At 44.2% G+C, this 22600-nt stretch overlaps 1 protein-coding gene across 3 annotated transcripts in view; it reads left to right on the top strand.

Moving 5' to 3' along the window:
- The window catches only part of LOC147332468 (neuronal-specific septin-3-like), an 81184-nt gene that overhangs the window by 723 nt on the left and 57861 nt on the right, over window positions 1–22600 (top strand). The window contains exon 2 of one of the 3 annotated variants that reach the window (XM_086289043.1): window positions 10721–10783. In XM_086289043.1, coding sequence (XP_086145169.1) covers window positions 10721–10783 — 63 coding nt within the window. Of the gene's footprint in view, window positions 1–10720; window positions 10784–15252; window positions 15376–21921; window positions 22227–22600 lie in introns of those variants that run through there. The other 2 variants (XM_086289046.1, XM_086289044.1) reach the window with 2 other exon arrangements.

Here is a 22600-nt window from a genome sequence, read left to right as displayed (position 1 = left end):
TAGACGAACAAGATGAAAGCTGCTCTGTGTGTCACCAAAGCAGGTCATATTTCATTCACAGTGAAATACTACAAAACCCTACAGTCAGATTATACGTCAGTTGGCTTGTTAATCTGCTTGATTGATAGTTTTACGGTGTAGCTCCTTCACTCCTCCCAACTAATGCCTGAAGAGTGATCTGATTTGTGCATCAGACAAGTTCAGTGGTTCAGTTTACTTTGGGACTGGCTGGACCTGATTATGGTTGTTGTGACACTGTGGAGGCAAAGACTTGAAGCGAGGATGCTTCTTTAAAGGACAATGCCCCCTGTCGCAAGGAAAGTACACCATAAGTGCATGTGACCTTCCTCTATGCTCTCTTTTTTACCTTCCTTTGTTGCAGCTTTCCTCTTAATTCCCCCCTCTTTCTTCTTAAGGCACTGCCTACTATCGCCCACATCTTCTACATTCCCTCACCCCCTCCTTCCACCAAGACACACACACACACATGAATCCTGTCTCTCTTAGCAGTGGCTCAGTCCAATGTACACAACCCTATCCCGCGGAATGCCAGCTTTCCCGGCTCCTCTTCCCCGAGCCTTTGTGCGATGGAGCATCCGATGGTTTTCCATCGGAGCCAAGCACATGTTGGGTCATGCCGCCTCTCCTCCTCCTCTTCCTCTGTGTGTGTGCGTGTTCTCTCTCTTCTTGTCTCTCTTTCTTTGTCTGCCATGTGACGTGCACGGAGCTGTCACATTCTTTGTCAGAGCTTCCACTCGTAGAGCGGTCTAATAACAAAGTGTGTTTGTAAGTCTGACATGTGTGGAAGGCCTTCCTTACAAATGCGCAGCAGTGTTTAGACAAGCAGGTGACTGAGAGAGGAAGGTGGACTCGTGTGTCAGCTTATGTGTGCGTGTATTTCGCACACAAATACCCTTGTAGACACACAAACAAGTACAACGTGTATCTGGCTCATCTGAAGACTGACATTAACAGTGTAGAAATGTGTGTGTGTTTCTGTGTATGTGTTCCGTCATGTAACCCCGCACAGATGAACCCCGCTCCTGGAGCCAATCCCTGGCTTGTACACCACTCCCTCAATTTGTCTGGATCAATGAGTAACCTGCATGAATAACAGCTCACTTCAGCACACAAACACACACACACACACACTTCAAATTCCACTCCTCTCACCTGTGTGACAAAGCCCTCACTCCCCGCTGCATTACAGCTTTTAGCCTGTTTACACTGGAGAGTCAGCCGGGCTTTGATTCAGAGCCTAAAGCTATTGTTTGATGGCAACTTGAAAGTCGAGCTATAAACTGTGTTGAGACATATTCGCCCTGTCATCTAGCAGAGCGTGCCGCCGATGGTCTAACCCTCAATTTGGAAGCCTGTGGATAATGGAGAGATAAGGTATTGGGATATGTGGACATGCATGTACAGTACCCTGCGTGGTAAAGTGCTCTTACCACGCTGAGTACTGTAGGTACAGTGTAGGAAACAGCAGGTCCATCAAGTACTCAGTGTTCACTGATTTTGCAACTTGATGCATATGTACTAGTAGTATCAAGTTTTCATATATCACCGTTGTGTCAGCATGTGCCTTCCCTCGCCTGATCCTGGGTCCAGTTTTACACTAACCCCAACCATGGACTGTATATAAAAGTTGAATGTGAAGGCTCACTTTGAAGCCTCAGTTCTGTCATTATGGCCACCTCCATCTTCATGTTTTCCAGAAGCAGAAGTGACAAAATGATTATATCTATGCTTTGCTGAGACTTGCTGATTAGTCAGCTGTGAAAATTCTCACCAAAATCAGAGCGTAGACTTCCTCTTATTAAAAGCAAATTTGATTTAAAATCCTCTGAAAGGGGCGATTAGCACTCATTAGCCCCTCACAGGTAGAAAGGTTTGGCTCTAGTTGGGGGCTTTTCTGTGTGGTTGTTCTCCCTAAGTGGTTTGGTTTCCTCCCACAGCCTAAAAATGTTGTTAATTTAGCTGGTGGTTCTAAATTGACCATAGGTGCCAAAGTGTGAATGAATATTTGTGTGCGTGTGCACGTGTGCGCGTGTGTGTGTGTTAGCCCTGCGATAGACTGGCATCCTGTCCAGCAGTGCGTCTCGCCCTATGACAGCTCATAACCTCCAGCCCACCATGTGACCCCGAATTGAATAAACAGGAGACGATGGATGGATGATCCAAAAGGCAACAGCACCATAAACACTGTGGGTTATGCAAATTAGCCAAAAGTGGAAGCATTAGCGCTAGAGACTTGTAGCTTTTTATCTTTAGTTTTATGCGAATTTGAGCTGCTGCACATTTTGCACTTCATGTGGCTTTATATTTCGGCCTTGGAGGTTCTCACGAGTTAATACTCCTACTCTGGACCACAACCTGACCATAACCACAAATACAAAGGGTGGTGACTACAGGAAACACACTTTATCTTTGTCATAGATAAAGGCTTATTAAACAAGGGTGCGGACCTGTGGCATCTCTAACCTGTGTAACTCTGTGGAGGTTTAGCAACCTTGAGACTGATAAACATGTATGTGGCAAATAGGCCACAGCACTGTGTTATTAATAAAGACTTCCGTGTGAAATCATAGACCTATACTTACTATGTCTTGTCTCTGCGCTGTGTATGGTCCTCCCCTTTCAGGTGCATAGAGCCTGCTCTGAAGTGTCCACTCTGCTTTGTGTTTATCATCTGCAGCCAAGAATGCAGCTCTGTGATGCTGTGCTGCTGCTGGGGGTGTCAACTGATACAACAGACCGCCTGTACTGTAGGCCCGAGGCCAGGAGCGAGCCTGTAAAAAGATAATGGCAGGCTCGGAGACATTCTGATGCGTGGAGTAACATGTGCGCCGACATCTAGAGACGGGTATTAGGGTGATAAAGTACAGACACTCGCGTACATTTGTTTAGATTTCAGATTTTTACTGCACTGTTATCTGGCTAACATGCAGACCTGAAGAAAAACAAAACCCATAAGGGGGAGTGGGGAAAGCATGCTGTTCAGTAGCCCATGCAACAGATAGCAGCTCCTCTGCTTGGCAGGAACAGCCCTGTCCTGTCGTGACATGAATAAATATTTTATTGCAAGTAGCAATCAGTTTAAGTGTTAGTGACTCATATCTGTTCGGAGAGCCTATTAGGGTGGCAATGCCCTCGTGAATTAGCCAGATAATGCATGTTAAATGCATGCGAGCTCTGCTGTCGGTACAAAGTCTTGCTCTTATTGAAAATCAGTTTCCGGGACAACCGCTCTGTATAACATGGCTGCAAGAGGATTTCATCTGCTTTTTAGTTTCTATTTCAGTTTATCAGCTTTGTTTTAGTCGATGAAGCTCTTTTCTTTTTTAACGTGACCTGTTGCTTGCACACACACCTGAGCAAGCACATGCGCTGGCCACATGATGCTTAAGGCTTCAGCGTTAAGGTGGAGTGGCTGTGTTTGTTTAGTTCCTGAAGAACTTAAGTCCCTCATACAAATTAGAAAATCCCAGAAAACATGCGGACGCTGAGGCCCTTAAAACTTTCCTCCTTCTCCCCGTCATTCTCACATTTCTGAAGAATCCCGTCTGTGCAGCCAGTCACTCGCTGAGCTGTTCGCCTGTGACACGTATTTCCTGGGGGAGGCTGTAGCTCATAAAGCTCTACAGGCTATTTGACTAACTCCGTGGCTTTTAACAGCCTTGGAAAAAGGAAGGCTGATGCTTATCTACCACACTGGTATTATTTTATGGACTGCATGAGTTTGCTGTCTAGAGCACGTTTTGATATGATTTAATGCCGACTTGTGTGTGTGGCATTGTGAGGAGTACAGAGAGGCTTTTGTGTGTTGGGCAACACGGTGTTGCTTTTCAATGAATGGAGTGAGTGAAGAAGAAGGTTGGGAAAAAGTGTTGCCTTGGGCGCCATCAGAACAGCGGCCATTCATATGGGTTCCAGTTTAGGGTCACGGATAATCCTTTCCCCAAAATGATAAAAGTGTCTGCGCGTGCGTGTTGAGTCTGCCGATGTGTGGGCAGACCTGCAGCCGGGTAAAGGTCTTACCTGGGCTGTAAAAACAATCTTGAAAAATGGACGTGGAGCCATTCAGTCAGCTTTGCTTTCTTTTCTTTAGCTCTTCCGCTCGCTCACTTCAGCCCTCTTTCATCCACTCCCAGCTCTTTCACAGGCAGAGTTGTGAAACACTGTTTGCAGCATCGTAATGAGGGTCATAAAACACAGTGGAACAGATGGCTGAGCAGAGAGACACAGGGGGAGGAAGGAGGGCTTAGTGAGCTTAACCTTCTTTGACATCATAATTTAAATTAAAAAAAGAAAAAATGATGTTCATTCATGTAGTGTCAACTTCTCCAGTGGATCCTCCAGTAATGGATGCAGGTCTGCAAACACACCACAGTGAAAATCTTTATTTGCTGTGTACACAGTTCAGGGCAGTGCAGGTACACTGGTATTCTTGTGTCTGTCAGACTCAGTCATTGTAATCATAAACCGGTAGTAAATGAAGCAATGAACATGATACGCCTGCATATACAGCGTAATTCACTCGCTGGATCCTTTATTAGGTTCAGCTGATTGTTAATGCACATATCAAACGAGGGAGTCATGTGGCAGAAACTCGATGCTTTTAGTCTTGTAGGATTTGGCAACACAAACTTCAAACTGAGCATCAGAATAGGAAAGAAATGTGATTTAAGTGACTCTAAATGTGGTACAGTTGTTGGTGCCAGATGAGCTGGTCTGAGTCTTTTAGAAACTGCTGATCTACTGGGATTTCCCCACACTGCCATTTTTTTAGATTTGGTCCAAGAAAGAGAAAATATCCAGTGAGCAGCAGTTCTCTGGGTGAAAAATGACTTGTTGAGGTCAGAGGTCACAGGAGAATGGCCAGACTGCTTAAACTGCTTCGAGCTGACAGGAAGACAACAGTAACTCAAATAAATCCTTGTTACAATCGAGGTATGCAGAAAAGCATCTCTGAATGCACAACAAAACTTTGAAGCAGATGTGATACAGCAGCGGAAGACCACACCGAGTGCCGCTCCTGTCAGCTAACAAGAAACGGAGACTCAGAATTTAGCATAAACAACGTGAAAGCGCGGATCCACCCTGCCTTGTATCAATGCTTCCGCCTGCCAGTGGTGTAATTGTGTGGAGAATATTTGCTTGGCACACTTTGGGTTCCTTAGTATAGTACCATCTGAGCATTGTTTAAACACCGCAGGCCACCCGAGTATTGCTGTTGCTCACTATGCCTATGCCTTTATGACCACAGTGTTTCCATCTACTTTAAGCAGGATAACGCACCATGTAACAAAGCTCTAATCATCTCAAACTGCCTTCTTAAACACGACAATGAGTTCACCGTACTAAATATCTGAGGAATGTTTGGAGGACCTAGTTGGATCTGTGCCACGAAGGATTAAGGCAGCTCGGTAAAAAAGGGTAAAACAGGGTACAACCCAGTACTAACAAGGTGTACCTAATAAAGTGGCTGGCGAGTGTATAAGGGAGCATTAAGCAGACATGAATCTGGTTGCACATTTCAAAATCGCCTCAACTTTCTCTATAAGTGCTTTTATTTTGGAACTCTGATATTTTGTAAAATCATAATCAGACAGTGTCCGTGTTTGGTTTATATGAGTGCAAATATCAATAGGTGAAAATCTGGTATCATGTCACAGAACTAATTTATAATTTCCTGTTCCAAGCAACAGTGATAATTAATTGTTCAGGAACTGCTCTGCAGCTGTTTTTAGTAAAGTGACTAAAGACATGTCTTGCATCAGACTGTTGATAAATCAAACCACTAAAGGAAACAGTGAAGTCAAAGAAGCACGGGATGGGGGGGGGGAGATCCGTCCCCTCCTCTGTCCTCCTGCACAAATATCAATACAGCCTCCTCCGCACAGCCTCCTTAAGCAAACACTAAAATCTCAGGTCCCGGCATTAATTATAGCCTACGTTTAGTAAATCCCTCTACCCGGTCTCTGTGCAGGCCGTCCTTCGTGTGTGACCGCATGCGATCACTCTTGTGTCTCAAGTATGTTGAAGTGCTGCACCCTCTCCTCTGTTATTTACTCTTCTCCACTCATTTGACACCATTAACCAATCAGATGAAACATTTGTCCAAGCATAGCCGTGCACTTTATTAGTCATGCTTAAAAAAACGCCACCTGGCACGAACGCACACACGGCTTCGCTAAACACTGCGTTTTGACATCAGTCACTTTACTGCGAACTCACAAGCACAGACAGATTTGTCAATGTGCAAACATTGTGCAAACATTCATATGTATGCGCTGTGCGTGCGCTGACCTCCTTTGCGCACAGTATCATTTGCAAATATGACATCAGATGATTAAAACTCACCTTCAAAGGTGAAAAAAGATGCATGTGAATGTATACGTTTCTGTTTGCTGCCTCAGACAAGACTGTGCAGGAGGACAAACAGATTCGGCACACAGACACTTTTGTGCTAGTGTAGAAGTAAACTTGGCAGGTGTCCCTCTTTTTCTTTGTATTGCTGTATGTCTGTCAGTACTTTGCCCTCACTTTAAACTACGCTGAATTATATCACCTTTATGCCAAATGCCAGCGTTTCAAAGCGACTTCGTGCTGCTTTTTTTGCGGCTTCTGTGCCGCTTTACTTTGTTGCGATGATATGCATTGCTCGCCCCATTTGAAGGAGAGGTTCAGTTGCAAGGGTGTGCATGTGCATCCAAGAATAAATAAGTACAGACATGTTTTTTAGCTCCGAGGCTTGATAGACTTGACTCCACAAACCTGAAGCTCTGTGCACACACTAGCATAGCAGGCCAATTGGGTCATGACATGAAAAGTTGCTGATTAATGATTCACACTCACAGCAAATGGTCAGCCCGAGTTCCTGTTTGGTGATTTAAAGAGTAAGACTTCCTCCCTAAATCAACATTGAATGCGCAAGTAGCGCTTCTTACATCGACCGTAGCTCAATATTGAGTGTAAAACAGGTTAAATCAATTCTGAAATGCTTATAATAATCTATGCTAAACCTGGGCTTTTTCTGGTCTGACTGGGGGTGCGGGGAATCAAACTGGGACACTGGGAGCAGGTAAAAGTTCAAAATTGAATTCTTAAATAAAAGGCAAAGGAGCAGAGAGTCGGCGAGGCTGAATCCAACCATGAGAAAACCAAAGGTACAAACAACAAACAAACAAACAAAACTTACTGAGACCTGGGACAAGTGTGCACAGAAAAACATGAGAAAACTGCTTAACTACAAGACAATCTAACAACTAAAAGTCTGTTGGTGCACGTCTTTAGACTGTGGGAGGAAGCCTGAGTATCCGGGAGAACATGCAATTCCACACAGAAAGGTCCTGACCTTCTTGCTATGAGGAAACAGTGCTCCCCACCGCACCAGCGTGCTGTCTGTAGCCTAATGATTTGTTCTAAATGATACAATTCTGCTGTAATGTATCTGCAGACGGCAACATTTTTGCCAACAAAGCAGTCATATTGTTTTCATTATGCTGACGATGCTGGGCTGCATCATCACTTCCTGCATTTACTCTCCTCATTGTGAGGAATGACTTCAAACGCTCCATCGCACCTTCTCGCCTTCTGCTACATGTGCACACTCGCGTATTACAAAAGCTTTACTCATGTATTCCAGTCATATACCCGCCACACTCACTACCTCTCCCTCGGGCCAGCTGTCTTTGTGTTCATCAGTGACAGCAGAGGAGGGAAAACCGCTATGTTGGCTGGCAGCGTTAGAAGAAAACGAAGCCCATGTTGTGCACCAATTTGTGGAAGGAAGTACTTCTAAGAATTAAAAACAGGATGGGACGACTGAATCATCATCCACCGGATGAACTACCTCATCTGATCTGCGTTAAGCGAGTCGACGCAGGCGACGTCTAGAAGCTTAAAGGAAGTGGAGACGAGAGTGTGGTTGATCAGACAAAGATGCAGCATCTTGTTTCCATGCCACTGCATGACCCAGGAGGACAACACTTTTTTATCATGCTATTCTCTCTGTAACCAAAGCTATTCTTTATTATGCTTTATTTTGTGTCAAGTAAATCCTGTATTGTTTGCATGAAGCAAATGAGAAGCCACAACCAAAGCTTTGAACATGGTTAACACAAGTCCGCAGTCACTGGGACTCTATTTAAACCTATGAGCGCTCTGAGATTAAATCTGACTACACATGAAATGAAGTTAGAGATGATGTGGTTTTAGTGAGTGAAGCAAACACTGGTGGATGATCGTGATTAAAGAAACGCTCAGTGACCTGATCTCAGTGCGTTTGACATGCTGAAGATAAAAAAACAGAAGGCAGGAAGACCCACAAAGAAATAGCAGCTGAATATAGCTGCAATAAACATGACAGTGGAGGAAATGCATGTTTTCTTATGTATCTTAGTTTAGGCAGTCATTGCCTGCAACGGATTCTTAAGCTTATCTGTAATTGCTAAAGTAATCTTGAGCAATGTGTTTCAGAGGAAGGGTTTTTTTTTGGTTGTGTTTGTTTGTTATGTCACCTAACTCTGACCTGTGAATCATTCAACATGAAAAGGTACCTGAAGATGCCAAAGATGATACAGTTTTAGAAGCACAAGTTAATGTCTTTCATAAAGAGCTATTAGCTGAAAACTGGGGATGGGTCTGAAAGGTGTGTAGTTTGTCTTTAAAATAATTAAATATTGAGGAAGTTGGATGAGTGGAGGACAAAAGAAGAAGTAGGTGGAGGCTCTGTCATTATTTAAGTCACAACTGATGGAATTATGAGTGCAAAAAAGTACCATGACATTTTGATCCAGCATGCATCACCATCTGCAAAGTACGGCTTCATTTTTAAACATAACAATGACTCCAAACACACAATAGAACGCTATCAGTCATAAACGGGTCCAGACCTCAACATTAGAGTTACACTTTCACTATAAAAACTCATTTCCTGTATTTCCATGCATGGTTGCACACATTTCAATAAGTACCTGCACCTACTTCTTATTTTCCTTCCTGAATATCAGGACCTTAGTACTGTGTAAAGGACAAAAAGCTTTACATTTGAGCCCCTAAAGCTTTGGACTGTGTATAAAAATGGCCATAACTCATCTGTGATTAATGCAACAATTGTTTTTAATGCCTTAAATAAAAGCTGAGAGTCTGCATATCTGTTATTCACTCATAAGGTCCATTTGATGTTACTGCAATGCAAACACATTTTGGTAGACAGCAGTCAAAGATGGCTGCTGTATTCACTTATGAGATCTTTTAGAAAACTCCATTGCCGTTTATTTAACCAAAACTTTCAGTCTGAAAATGTTACACATGATTTTAAGTGATGAATAAAACTATTTTTAAATATTAATCTCACATATAATTCATTTACTCTCTACATCATTCTTCCTTTGACTGGCTGAAGTCACGTGTTAGTCATGTACGTTAAAGAAAATATTCACCCCTGTTCCTGTAGTGGAGCTGAATCACCTGTTTGAACAGAAAACAGCTGTATCCTTTTTAGCTCAGTACGCCACCAGCCATTGCTGGGGATTCAGCAGCACTGAACGCGCGCACACACACACACACGCAAACACACACACCGGAGTCGATCAATGAGAGATTATCTTCAACGTTCCACCAGAGTAACACAGCGGACCGTCTGCCAAGAGGAAGCAACATTCCTCTGATTCTTAAAACAACCACCGTCATGTAGAACAAGACTGTTGACACTGAGATCTCTCTTAGATAAACATGAATGGGGATGAATAACCTTTTATTTTCCAGAAAATAAGCATACGGGACCCCGGGGAGAACACTTAACGGGATCAGGAGACCATAACTTCAGCTGCACTTTTCAGATCTTTCCACACTTTCATCAGCACTGATTTATACTTTCAGCTGCTGTTCTAATTTAACCATTGAGGTTTGCTTTCTTTACGCCCTTTCCCCCCTCTCTGGCTTTACTAAATTTAAACAAACTGCTTCCACCCACCTGCCAAAGCATCATACATTCACTCCATCAGCACAATTTTAGTCTATTCATGCGCAAACAAAACATGCAACAGGCCGCATGTAGTAGAATTGTCACACTGTGCCGTTACTCTCTTCTCTGTCATGCACTTTCTCCTAACTGCAGCTTTGGTCTTCTGGGTTTACTTCATCCACACAATTATAAAACCAGAAACAAACGACAAACTAATTTACAAAAAAAAAAAAGAGCCTGGCTTTTTCTCTCTGTGGTCGGACAATAATAGCAGTCTTTCAAACTGTTGGTTTACTTTGTTTTTCCAAATAGCAACTGTAGATTATTTTGGCCTCATGAAGAATGTGAAGTAATGCTTTTCCATTTGGTGCCCGTCTTTTCAAAACGCCACTGGCAGCAGGTGTTCCTCGTGGGGAAAAGTGAATCCGCTCGAATGTGTCATTTTGGATTTGGCCATTAAAAGGAAACACTGGCAAACGCGAGCTAAACTGCAGACTTTCCCTGATAATTTGCCGTTTTTGAAGAATAGGGGCAAACTGCATAACCAGACCTGCCACTGAGAATGCTTATTATTTCACAGCGTAACCCTAAACTGTGGTTTTGTGCAGACTTTATTGTATGTTTGCTCGTACTCCATAACTGTGGCCGAGAATTGTGAGTAATGCAATATTTCTTTCCTAATGCTGACTACATTCCAGATGAGGAGATTTCACTCATTTTCCCTTCTTTCCTTGTCACAATCCACAGCACGAGCCTCCAGTGCTCGAGCGAGGAGAACCGAGAGAGAGGCCTCCGGCATCACCAGCCCCAGTAAGTAGACTCCACCACTCCAGTGTCCGCACATTCAAAACATCCAAGCTTCTAAACTAAACAACATAAGGTAAAGATTCCCACAGGGTACCTTGCATTTCTCGTAGGTATACTTGCACACAGCGTTTGCAGAATTTGCTGTTGGTCTGTGGATTTAGCCTCTCTTCGGGTAATCCCAGAGATGTGATCTCTGTGGCATCTGTTGCAACATCGTTTATTCTTCTCATCACTGAGTCATAAAAAGACTAGCTGCATGTTCAGAGCTGTGAAAGGACTGTGTGGACTGATCACACCCCTCCCTGCTGCTAATGAGTCAGGGACAAGACAAAATCTAAACATTGAGAGCCTAAAAAGTTTTGCATAATTTGGTACATTCATCTCCAAGAATCGATTGTAATCTGTCTCTTGTGGGCGGAGGTAGACGCAAAAAATGTTTTTTTTCCCACTTCGATAAATTGCTCTCTATTACTTTGAAGTGTTATGTAAGCCGACGTCAATGACCATCAGCTGAGGAAGGTGCGAACACTGCGTGTTTCCTGCAGAGATAACGGCTAATAGTCAGTAAATAGCAGATCACACATACAAGGGTAAGAAACTCTAGCAAAAAACATTTAAAGGATTGTCATTTAATTATTATTTTAGATCTTATTTCATACTTAAACAAAATAAGTTATCTTGGCTCTGACCACTCCCACTGTACTGCATAATTTTAAAGGTTAGAGGTTATTTAAAAAATACAGGTTATAAAAAATAAGCCCTAAAAAACAGTTTATTTGCTTCAATGCCAGCAGTGTTTTTGCAGTGTTGTTTAAATGGTAGTTTTCAGATTTAAAATAAAAATCTTGCACAAATAAAATGTGTAATATTTCACAGAAAGAAAAAACACATCCACACATACTGACCGTCTCTTTCACGGCTGTTTATGAAACCATCAACTAATCACGTGATCAACACCACATCTCAAACTGGGGGGATTACATCACGCTGCAAACTGTGGCTTAGAAGATGAGATAAGGTACTTGTTTATCTTGATACCTCTAACTGTTCAAAAGAAACTCGTCAGTCTGCAGTCGCACAAACTGAATTCTCCCACCAGTCTTTGCGTCAGCAGCACTTTTGTGAAAGGATTTTTCTGTGTAGCAGACAGCAAGGGATAAAACAAAAGGGGAATAATGACTCTTCAGACAGTATCTGAAAAATTGTTCTGTTGAATTATACAGCATCATTCAAGAAAAACCAAATGACCAGAAATCCAAACGATCCCCGTTGAGCAAGCACTTGGAGAGTGTGGGAAGGAAGAACTCCATTTTAGCAGGAAGAACCCTCCAGGAAAACCAGGCTCAGGGAGGGGCCGCCATCTAATGCAATCGGTTAAGAGATATAGAGAAAGAGAAGAGAGAAAAAGGAAGCGCAGAGAGAGTCAAGTGAGGACAGCAACATGAGGGTAATCAATGATTTTAGGCTTTGCTCTTTTTAAGCAGTAGTACTTGTTTTTTCCGCTGTTCACTCTCAGTTTTAAAAGGACGGTGTTTCGTTTAACATGACAGCGAAGCACGTCACTGAGGGAACAAAGAAAAGCACCAACGACCATCATCTTTCTTCCCCATTTTGATGCTCAGTTTGAACATCAGCACGTCATCTTGACCATGCCCACACAGAGTGACGTGATGCCATATGATTGGCTGATTAGATGTTTCCATACCCACATGCTGTACTTACAAACAGTGCTTGAGGCTCCAGAAGAGGCCCTGCTTGTCAGCAGACCCCCCCCCAACGCTGATGCAGCTGCCACAGGGTGTGTGTGTGCAGGTATGTGTGTGTGTGCGTGCAGGAGTTTGTGTAGGCATTCACAGGGAGATGCTCCGTACAAAACATCTGCCAACGGAGCAGATTTACGAGCCAGCAGGCGTGTGTTTGGGAGGATGCTTTACTGTAAACTCAACTAGAGCACACACACACATACACACAGGTCTGCCCAACACTGTTGCCATTGTCTGTCTGTGTGTGGTTAATTCCCCTCTATTAGTCAGCAGATCCTATTTTATTGGACATGCACACAGAGACATTACAGAGATATAGCCCTCCAGAAGGATAATCACATGCACTTAACCCAGATAGGATTTAATTCTAACACTTCATTTTTTTTATGGCAAAAGCAACACATTGAGTGACATTTACTCTCATCTTAAACTTAATGGGACAGTTCACCCAAATATCAAATCTGCACATTTCCTGTCTTTTCAAAGTGCCACAAAATACATTTCCAAAGCAAACTGTAATGTGAGCAGGTTCAGGTTGTAGGAACTATTTTCTTTCTAATCTATTAACATTGCAAAGAAGCATGCAGCAAGCTAACTTTACAGTTGAGCTTAGAGGGGGCCACTAATGTTTACATCCTGTAGCCTTTTATGAGCACCAGCCTCTCACCACAGTTAGATGTGTGTTTCCTGATGTACTGTACTGTGCAAAAATGTTTTGTCAAATGGGAAGTATGTGCAGTGATTTATTGAAATGTGCGAACATACATGTAAATAGAGTATATAAGGCCAAAACAGAGTTTGTAAAATTCTAATGAGCTTGAAAGACAACCTTTATTCTCAACCCCTCCAGGAGTGTTTTCATCTAATTTCTTGAAGCAGTCTTCAGGAATAGTTTTCCAGGTTTCCTGAAGGAAGTTCTTCCTTGGATGTTGGCTCACTTTCTTTCTGTTCTCTGTCAAGATGTTCCCCCACTCGTCCTGTTTCCTCACTTTTTTTAAGGACACACTGCACATCGTGCTAACATATGCCAACTTTTTGACTGCACAAATACAGTCGGTGCCTATCAGCCTGTTATCTTTGGCAGTTTTGTATATTCAGCTAACGAAATTAAGTGCCTCAAGATACTGTTTAAGATGGTTTGTTTCCAATTGTCTGTTTTGTATTGACAACAACAGGTGCCTTTTTTATCCTTGAATTATTCACATGTCAGTGTTAAGTAGTCTAACAAACAAGAAAAACATTCTTCTAAAAATAGTCAGGCAGAGCCAAGTTCTAAATAAAAAGCTTGAAAGATCTCTAGAAAGCTACTTTTAAAAGGTTTGAAAAAATCTGTCTCCTTAGAAGCAAAGTTTAAAGAAATAAAGGGTGAGCCAAGACTGCTGCACAGTACCTTACTCAGTCAAGTGTACAAAATCAGTCTGGATGGATAAATAGCCTTACAATCATCTTATTAATATACAAGAACTGTCAAAAGGAGCGGATTTCGCTTAAATGACTTGATAGATTCTCTCATCGGCAAACCAGCAACAGCAGGAGTAGGTGAACATCGTCAATCTCTAATATATAGTATCTGTGTCTGAAAGTAGGCCTGAATTTTGATCTGCTCAGCCATTGTTTAGATTGTCTATCAGCATCTAATTAGTCGTTTAATTATTTTGGCAACAAATACTAATCATGTCTGAGCCTCCTGCTAGAATTGTGCGCTCTATCCTCTTTGCTTACATCGGCTTCCAGCTAATCAGAGTTCCAGATTTTATCCATTCGGGGCCTAATGAGGCTGGTTTTAACTGAAGGATTAAAAGTGATTTGAGTTGAGACAAACAAAGGACACACAAGCACTCCGAAGCCTCCTATGAAGGCACAAATACTGGGTCACTGGGGACGTTACGTATTGCACAAGACAGCTGACTGGCATGTCTAAGTGTGTTTGAGCTCTCTATCAGAGCTCAGACGCTTGCCATGTGACCCCTGACCTCTGCGGCGCAGCGTGAGGGATATGCCAACAGTCGCAGGTCATTTTAGTTTCCTGAGCACACATTTCAGCACGACGGCTGCTGTTCCACTACACCAGCAAAGCACAAGCGCTTCTTCTGCGTTACCTATATAGGCTCGTTACTGGGAAGCTTTAATTGGGAAGTTTTAATTAAGTTCCCCCTTCTTGCTTCCAGCTCTTATTGTTTTCGCGCTTCAGTGTTATTTCTATCAGCCTTTCACATCGTACGCAACGGCAGAACTGTTTCATCGTGGGGAAGTCCAGACGTGGCTGAGGCAGGACAGTCCTACCAGCTCGACGAGATCGCAGTTGGTATCAAATGAATCAGGGCCGGAGCGCACGCACGCACACGCGAGGAGAGCATTATAAGCAGGCTGACAGAGGAGTTTTCAAGTCCAGCGGTTTATTTTTGTCTGTAAGGAGCTTGTCCGTGTCACATGGTGGAGCTAATGGTTTCTATTTTCAAGACACAATGCTGCTTCAGTCTCTTGGTCTGCTCTGAAGAAGGAGAGGGAGAGAGAGAGGGAGCAACATATGATCAGCACATGGGGATGTCGTAATTCTGAATTCATTAGCAAGACACACTGAAGGAATCAGTGTTGAGGGAGGAGGGGAAAGGGAGAGAGAGCCCGAAAGGAAAGAGAGAGTAAGAAGAGGAGGAAGAGGAACAGAGGGAGAAAGGGAAGGAGTGAGGGAGCAAGAGGGGGGGGGGAAAGGGAAGGCTAAAAAAAGGCAGAGAGAGAGGGAGAGGGTGAGAGAGGGAGAGTGGAGTCAAAGAGCAGACACTACATGTGGCTGTGGAGGGAGTGATCCGGTTATGGAGGGGGACAAATTCTCAGGTAAGCCCAAACTCTCGGGGAGCTTAGATGAGTCCGTGCCATCCGTTCTTTAGCGCAGTTTAAGGCTCTTCGTCGGCTCTTTTGCTGGGTTATTTTCTCCATGAGCCAGAGTCTATTTTTCCCCTCCATGGTATTTTCCACTCTCTCATTCTGGGCTGTTTGCTGACTGGATGTTTTCTTTGGGGTTTGGAAGCTGGGACCAGGAGCTCTGCAGGGTTTGTGGAGCAGCTTAGCGGACCCGATTTTGGTTTATCTGTCTTTTATCTGTCCTGTTTCCTTTCATGTATTTCTGTCTCTCTGCACTCACCTCACCATCTGTATCACCAAACCTCTGTTAGATGTTTTTGTCTTTACAGGCTGTTGGTCAGGATTTGGACTGGTTTGCTTCGTTTTCATTTGTTGCAAGAGTGCTGCAACTTTTTTAGAGAGTTACTTTTTTGTGCTAAAGTGACAAAGAACAGAACTTATTTCTTAGATATTTCTCTCCATCCCCTGCATTCTTCTTTAGTGTGAAAACAGGAAGGAGCTCTGTTTGAACAGTACTACTCTTGTCCCTTGTGGCTTTGATCCCTCTTTGGCCATCGGTCAGTCCCTCTTTCAGTTGACAGCGACGTTCCAAATTTGCACCTCTGCCATGTCTTTCTTTGCTGGATGCGGCAAACAATACACATTAGTGAACTGATAACCGTTTTTCTGTGCACAGGTGCTGGTATGTGAGCTGGACATTATGCTAAAGTCATCAGTGAGGGAACCCTGTCTGCTTCTCGCCGGTATTTTTATAGGTGTTAGTGTGAGAGCTGTAAAAAAGCTCAAGAGACGTAGGGTGGAAACGTTCAAGTGGTGGCAGCAGCATGTTTATATGAGTGTGTGTGGGACTGTCTATGTTAATGAGCATACATGTGGTTGGTGCGGTAGTGTGTGTGTGTGTGTGTGTGTGTGTGTGTGTGTGTGTGAACGAGCACAGCTTGTAGCACCTACAGGGTCTGTTGAATCGAATTGAAGTAATCTCAGATTATTGACAAGTGTTTGGTGGAAGTGTAAAGTAGTGGTACACCTATCGCACTTCTCCCGCCCCGTGAACAGCTCCTCTCGTTTCTCTTTTAGTAAGCATTGTATCGCGCTGGACTCATTTTTCTGTTGCCTGCTGTTTCACGCTTATGTATTCAGTTCCTTTTAACCTTCCGAAAAGCCCTTTTACAGTGTGTTCCTCATTCACACACCGATGCATGGTGGCAGAATTTCCATTCAAGTTCCCCCACCCCCCGGCCACTGGGAGCATTTGGGCACATGGGAAACACAAATATCCAAGGCAGTGGCATTCAGGCACCACCCTTGCCTAAACCACGGAGTATTTCCAGGAGTGAGAGCGTGTCTGAAGTGGACAGTTTCCTGCCGCGTGCCACATATAAGAAAGGACTTCTGAAAGAGTCTCGACCTGATTCTCTTGAAATTGTCCAAAGCTCATGTCTGGAATTACTAGACAACCTACACGTCCTCCTGAGGCACAGTTGCCTCTGAAAAGCAGCTGTGGCCTTTCTGTGTGGACTATCGCAGCCTTAATCTTAGCTCAGATAGGCTGCGACCCTTTTTGTTGTTATATGTATCATGTGTACCCCACTTAATGAATCCGCTCTGTTTCCCCACCCCTCTGGTGCTGATGCTGATTTTCAAGGCTCCCTTTGTCTCCTGTGATCCTCCCCCCTCATGAATCAACGACCGTGATGTCCTCAACAGAAACTTTCCATGAACCTCAGAGCTGATGTTTCACATCATTTCCAGTCACAGTGAAGTCAGCTGATGAGGTTTGATAAACATCTGCATGACACAGCCATAGTCAACGCCGCTCTGAAGTCTCAGGGTCATGACTTTCACAGTGACTACAAGCTTTTGTGATCAATGCGGTAACTCACTGAAAGACGCCAGGCAGGCTGTTTGTGGCAGGAGCGCTCTGATTGATGTGTAATTTACACACTCACCACCAGGTGGAGGCGCTGAGTTACACGACGGTCACTGGAGTCTCAGAGACTTGTTGTGCTGTTCTGCATCTTCAGGCTGCTGCGCAGTAACTGGTTTTAAGGAAACAACAGAGTTGATTTTGGTGAAAACAAAACATGCCTGCAGGGGAAAAACTAGGGCCGTGATGACAGTGCTGGCTTGTTGACCTATTAAACAGTGCTGTTACCGACCCAGTGGTGACACGGCGCAGAAGGCGTAGGTGGGAGAAAGAAAGACGAGCGTAATGAGAGTCATCTCCATTGAAGGACAGCTGCTCTCTGTATTTACCGAGCCATCACCCCACCAGCCCCATGTGCAGTCACATATACAGGCTGTGCACACTGCAGAGAAAACCACAGAGTTGTTTTTTAGAGTGGGGGGTCCCCTCGCATGTGTGCGTGTATTTTCCAACAGGTGCTGCTTTTGATTAAAGGTCGGGGAGCCTGGCCGGGTGCTGATGTTTAACATTTTGGTTAAGGGGCAGCTGCCATCACTACAGCTGTGCTTTTACTTTACATGAAGTCACTTCGCCATCTCTGGGGCCACAGGCTCCGTGTGCACATGTGCACGTGTGCATCTGTGTGTTTTAATGTGGCAACCTTTACAGATTCTTACTGTGTGTGTGTGTGTGTGTGTGTGCACCGTCACACATTCTCACTCTGATGCCTTCCCATGCCATTCATTCCCACTTTTAGCTAAAAGCACTCTTCCAGTGGGGTTTACTGCTTTTTTCCTAACACTGCTGACAGATATCTTCCTGCTTTCTAGTTTCCAATAAAGCCGTGGGGGGTTCACTGTCACTCCACATCTCCCTTTTCCCCTCTCTCTCTCTTTACATATTTATATATATTTTCCCCTCGCTGCCTGAGAGGGAGAGAGAACAAGCACACCTTTCCCCACCTTTCTCCCCCTCTCTCAAGCCCCGAGCCAGGTACAGCTGCTTATTATGGGGGTTGCCATGTAAACAGAGTTGCAGTAACTAGACAGAAGCATCCAAAAAATACAGACAAATGAGCACACGCGATCAATGCAAGCAAGGCACCGACTTTACCTCTTCCAGATGGCTTGTTTGATGCAGTCTGACTCATGGGCGACTTGTCTGCATTGAGGCCGACAAAGCTTTTCTGTTGTTATACAGTGAACTCAGCAGGAAGCCAGAGCTTCCTCTGTATCTGGTACTGGAAATGTTTGAAATAACAACTGACACAAGCTGAAAGAAACACTGATCATTATTCACGCATCGAAGCTGGTACGAGGGGTTTAGGAACGGCTTTGAAAACATGCCATCTGTAGAAAAAAAGTTAACAAAGCTGCAGTCATCAATGATGTTAAGGTGCATTCTTGAATCCTCCTGATGAGTGTGGCTTTGCTTACTATTGAAATTGTTATTGGAGTTTTATCTCAGATTTGAACTTTCAGGGCATCTTTACCACTCACCAGACTACAGAGGAGCGTATCTCAGTCTGCTGTTGCCCTGGCATCGCCCCAGCAACTGCCTCGCCAAGCTGGCATCTGTTTATAGAAGCAATCGTCTTCTCCTCCCACTGGGCTCCACTCATTTTTCAGCTCCTCGAAGGACAGGACCCTCTTTAGCGTGGTGGTGGTCTGGGTTTCTTTAAGCGACAGACTCTTTGTCTTCTTGCTGCAGTGCAACATTTCATTAACAGCTCGCTATTCAAATGTATTACAGTTCAAAAATGTACAGAAGGCCCGAAGGCCCAGTTCCTAATTATTGCTGTTTTTTTAGGAGTTGTTTTTTTTTTTTTTACAACAAATACGCAGCTCTGCCAAGACTAACTTGATGATTTAATTATTCTGTGGAAAATAATGCACATGTTTATGACTGATTAATGAAAAACATCATCTTTGCTCATAACACAATGCCACGTTTACTAGAAAGAAGAGGCGCTGTGGCTGAATTGACACCACAGGAGGCCCCAAAGCTTGCACCGATATCTGGAAACAACATGTCCTTGTAAAAACTTCCAGTCACACACACACACACCCACACACACTCACGCATACACACATTTGGGCTACCACATACCATATCCAAGGCATATGTTGTGCAAAAAAGCAGATAAAAATGATTCTCAGTGCTCTGCATGTGCTGAGCGCGAGTGCACGATTGCTATGATGTGAATGAAGTTCTCTAAAGGGCGAAAAGCATTCCCCTCTTCACCCAGTGTGACAGTTGTTACAGCAGATTGGATTAGAGCTGTCTGGGCTTGCTGGGGCTTGCAAGGATATGTGGTGGAAGGAAGTGTGCATTGCTGTGTGTGTGTGTGTGTATGTCTTTCTAGCTTTGTGTGAACATTTGTTTTTCTTCACTTTTTGCTTAAAACCATTGTGATAACCACTTGATTTCAGGGTTTTGTGTAGAATCGGGGTGTAGCTCACAGTGAGGTTTGGGTATGGGGTTGTTAAAAGTCAAGGTGAGGGGTAAGTGTCCTCACACTTATACAAAGCTGCTACGGCGACAGGCCTGGGCGCTGTGCTGAGTGTGCATGCATGTTCGTGGTTTTGCATGCATCAGCTGTGCGCGTATTAGTCATCTGTGTGTGCGTGCATGTGTGTGTGTGCACAGAAAGGCTCAGTGTGTATTTTTATGCCAGGTTGAGTAGAAATCCACTACACACATGCTGGGCAGGATTAGCTGTGTGGGTGGAGGGTGTGTCCCGAGCAGGATTCTCCTCGTGTCTCCATCTTTATTTGTTCCCAGATTATGTTACCGGGTGCTATAGTGACTGGTATAGTGACACGTTTTATTTATAAGTACAACGCTGACCTCTGCTGGAGGAAGTGATACACAATTGAGACATTGTAGGGTTCATATCTCCAGGAAAACACACTTCAAGTAAACATATTTAGGTGTATTTATAGGCTAAGTGTGTGGGGCGGTAGTAAGACGAGAACAACCCCTATGAAACTTGTGAGTAAGGCAGTGATTCTGATTCTGTTCATCTGGGCAAAAACCAAAAATTAAAAATTGAAGCTTTTGAAAACATGTCCCACAATTTTCAAGTTCTCTGTATTAACCAAAATTATTCGCTGACATTTTTCCGGTTACATAATTGTTTTCATGGTTCACTGGGGGAGGGGGGGGGGGGACGTGGAGATTAACCACAGACTGCAGGTTTTGGTACAGTAAAGCGCCGTATTTATTTTCACAATCAGCGTGTTTAGTGTGTGTTTGGCCACTCGTGCACATCTGTGTTTATGGCGAGGTAAACATCAACAGAAAATGCAAACTTTGATTCTAGTGTAAGCAACCAATTGGCTTTCCAGATAAATCACACGCCGGGCAGAAACTGCTGGGGGGGTTGAGGGGGCCTCTTAACGTCTCCTGCCCCTTTACGCTCTGAAAAAATTTACTGCCGTTTAGATCCTAATCATTTTTGCTTCAGCTGTTGTCTCTAAGGGCTGCCTCTTTACTTTACAAGCACAACATCCGTGCAGATTGGAAAGAGTTATGAGCCTTATGAGAAAAGATCCTCTCAGCACACACACACACACACATAACTATAATACTTTTGGTGTTTATTGTCTTCACTAATGAATGGTTGCGAGGCCAGCAGCAGTGTTTTCTCACCGCAGGCCTGTGGCTGAGCAGTTGCCTGAGGGTGTGATAGCATTGTGGAGTAACTCTAGTTTACACAAAAGGTAACTGCGTTCGCAGCGAGCTGTCAGTTTAGGCGGCAGCGCTTTACTAGAAAAACATTTCCAAGACACTCTAGTAAACTAACTGCGACTGTGCGCAGTCATTCTTAACATGCATTCATCCACATGCCCCTAAATGCCACATCCGCTCGCTTCTTCTCCCCCTGGTCCCGTGCATGCACAGAGCAACACACACGATCACACTGACCAGCGCCCCTGCCCACCCGTCCCACAGAGAGCCTCATTCACATGGTCATTAAGTCATTAGGGTACTTATTTATTGATGTCTGCCTCCAGAGTGACTGAGCATGTCAGACGACCTACAAACTGCCTGCGTGGGCCCGTCCTGACCATATTAGTCCATTGTGTGGTTGTGTCTTCGCTCTTGGGTCGTTCATGTGTCGTCTGCAAGCTTTCGCTCCAGGACTGGACGTAGAGCTCATCTTTCCTATACACTGAGCGAGCTACGTGTTTGCAGGATGCTGCTCTAATGGCTTCCAACCCTTTCAGAGCCTCCAAAGGCCCTTCATTGTGCTGCCCGGAGCGTGTGAGTCATGTGATCGGGCCTGTAGGAAGTGCGTTTTGAACGTTGGTGTGTGAATAATTCGACTTGCCCGGTCGAAAATGAGAGGGTTCGCAGAGAAGAGGCAAGCCAGAGAGAGGAGGGCTGCAGAAGGGGAGGGAGATAGGGAAGGAAGAGGAGGAGGAGGGGGGAGGGAGGGAAGGCAGTGAGCTGCAGAGAGAGAGAGAGGGAGGGAGAGAGCGGGAGGGTGGGGGGTTGTCATTGGTTGCTCATTCCAAACTCTGGAAGTTGAGAAGGAGGAGAAGAGAAAAATAAGTTGCTGCTTTAAGAAAGAGAGGAGAGATAGGACAGGCAGAGCGTTTTGGATCTGTGACCTGCCTGGTGTGTGTGTGTGTGTGTGTGTGTGTGTGCATATATATGTGTGTGTTTTTCTTTTCTTTTTTTTTCTCCTTCCCCACCTCTCCCTTACTCGGGCTCCTAATTTGGGATTTGTTTAAAAGCGGGACTGCGCCGTAGGAAGACTTTTCCTTGCTAGGGAAAGGGAACCCTGCTCCCTCTCTCTCTCTCTCTCTCTCTCGCATTTATTACACACACGCACAAACACACTTGACGCCCAAAATGTCTGATTCCACTGTCAACGCTCACTTGGAAGGGATCATATCAGACTTTGAAGGTCAGTTTGTTTCTCTCATGTGCTCTGCTGATTCTTCTTCTTCTTCTTCTCCTTGTCACTGTGGAGTGAGGCTCTCTGTAACCCTGCCATGAGGACACTATAGATCATTTCCACATGTTTGATTGGAGCCCAGCGCATCTGGAAAAATGGAGGGTGTTGTGAGGGCTTTGTTGACGTCTGCGGTGAGCTGTGGTGTTTTTTTAGGGGAGGGGGGAGTGAAATTTGTGAAAGTGTTGCTGCTTTTTAAACTGCTCTTAAACTTTTGTCGCGAGTAATGTTGAGCGAGTGTTTTATTCTGAAGTGTGAGAGAGAAATTTGTGCTTTTAAAGTAACTGATTTTTTTTTCTCTTGCTTCACTTTACAACAAACCCGTG

Source organism: Aulonocara sp. 'chitande type north' Nkhata Bay, linkage group LG4, assembly GCF_057382095.1.
Source record: "Aulonocara sp. 'chitande type north' Nkhata Bay isolate Kocher_YH1m ecotype deep benthic linkage group LG4, A_spYH_male_GT1.1, whole genome shotgun sequence".
In the NCBI taxonomy this organism is placed as follows: Eukaryota; Metazoa; Chordata; class Actinopteri; order Cichliformes; family Cichlidae; genus Aulonocara; species Aulonocara sp. 'chitande type north' Nkhata Bay.
The sequence above is the reverse complement of the archived record's forward strand: the minus strand, read 5'-3'. Positions and strand labels throughout refer to the sequence as shown.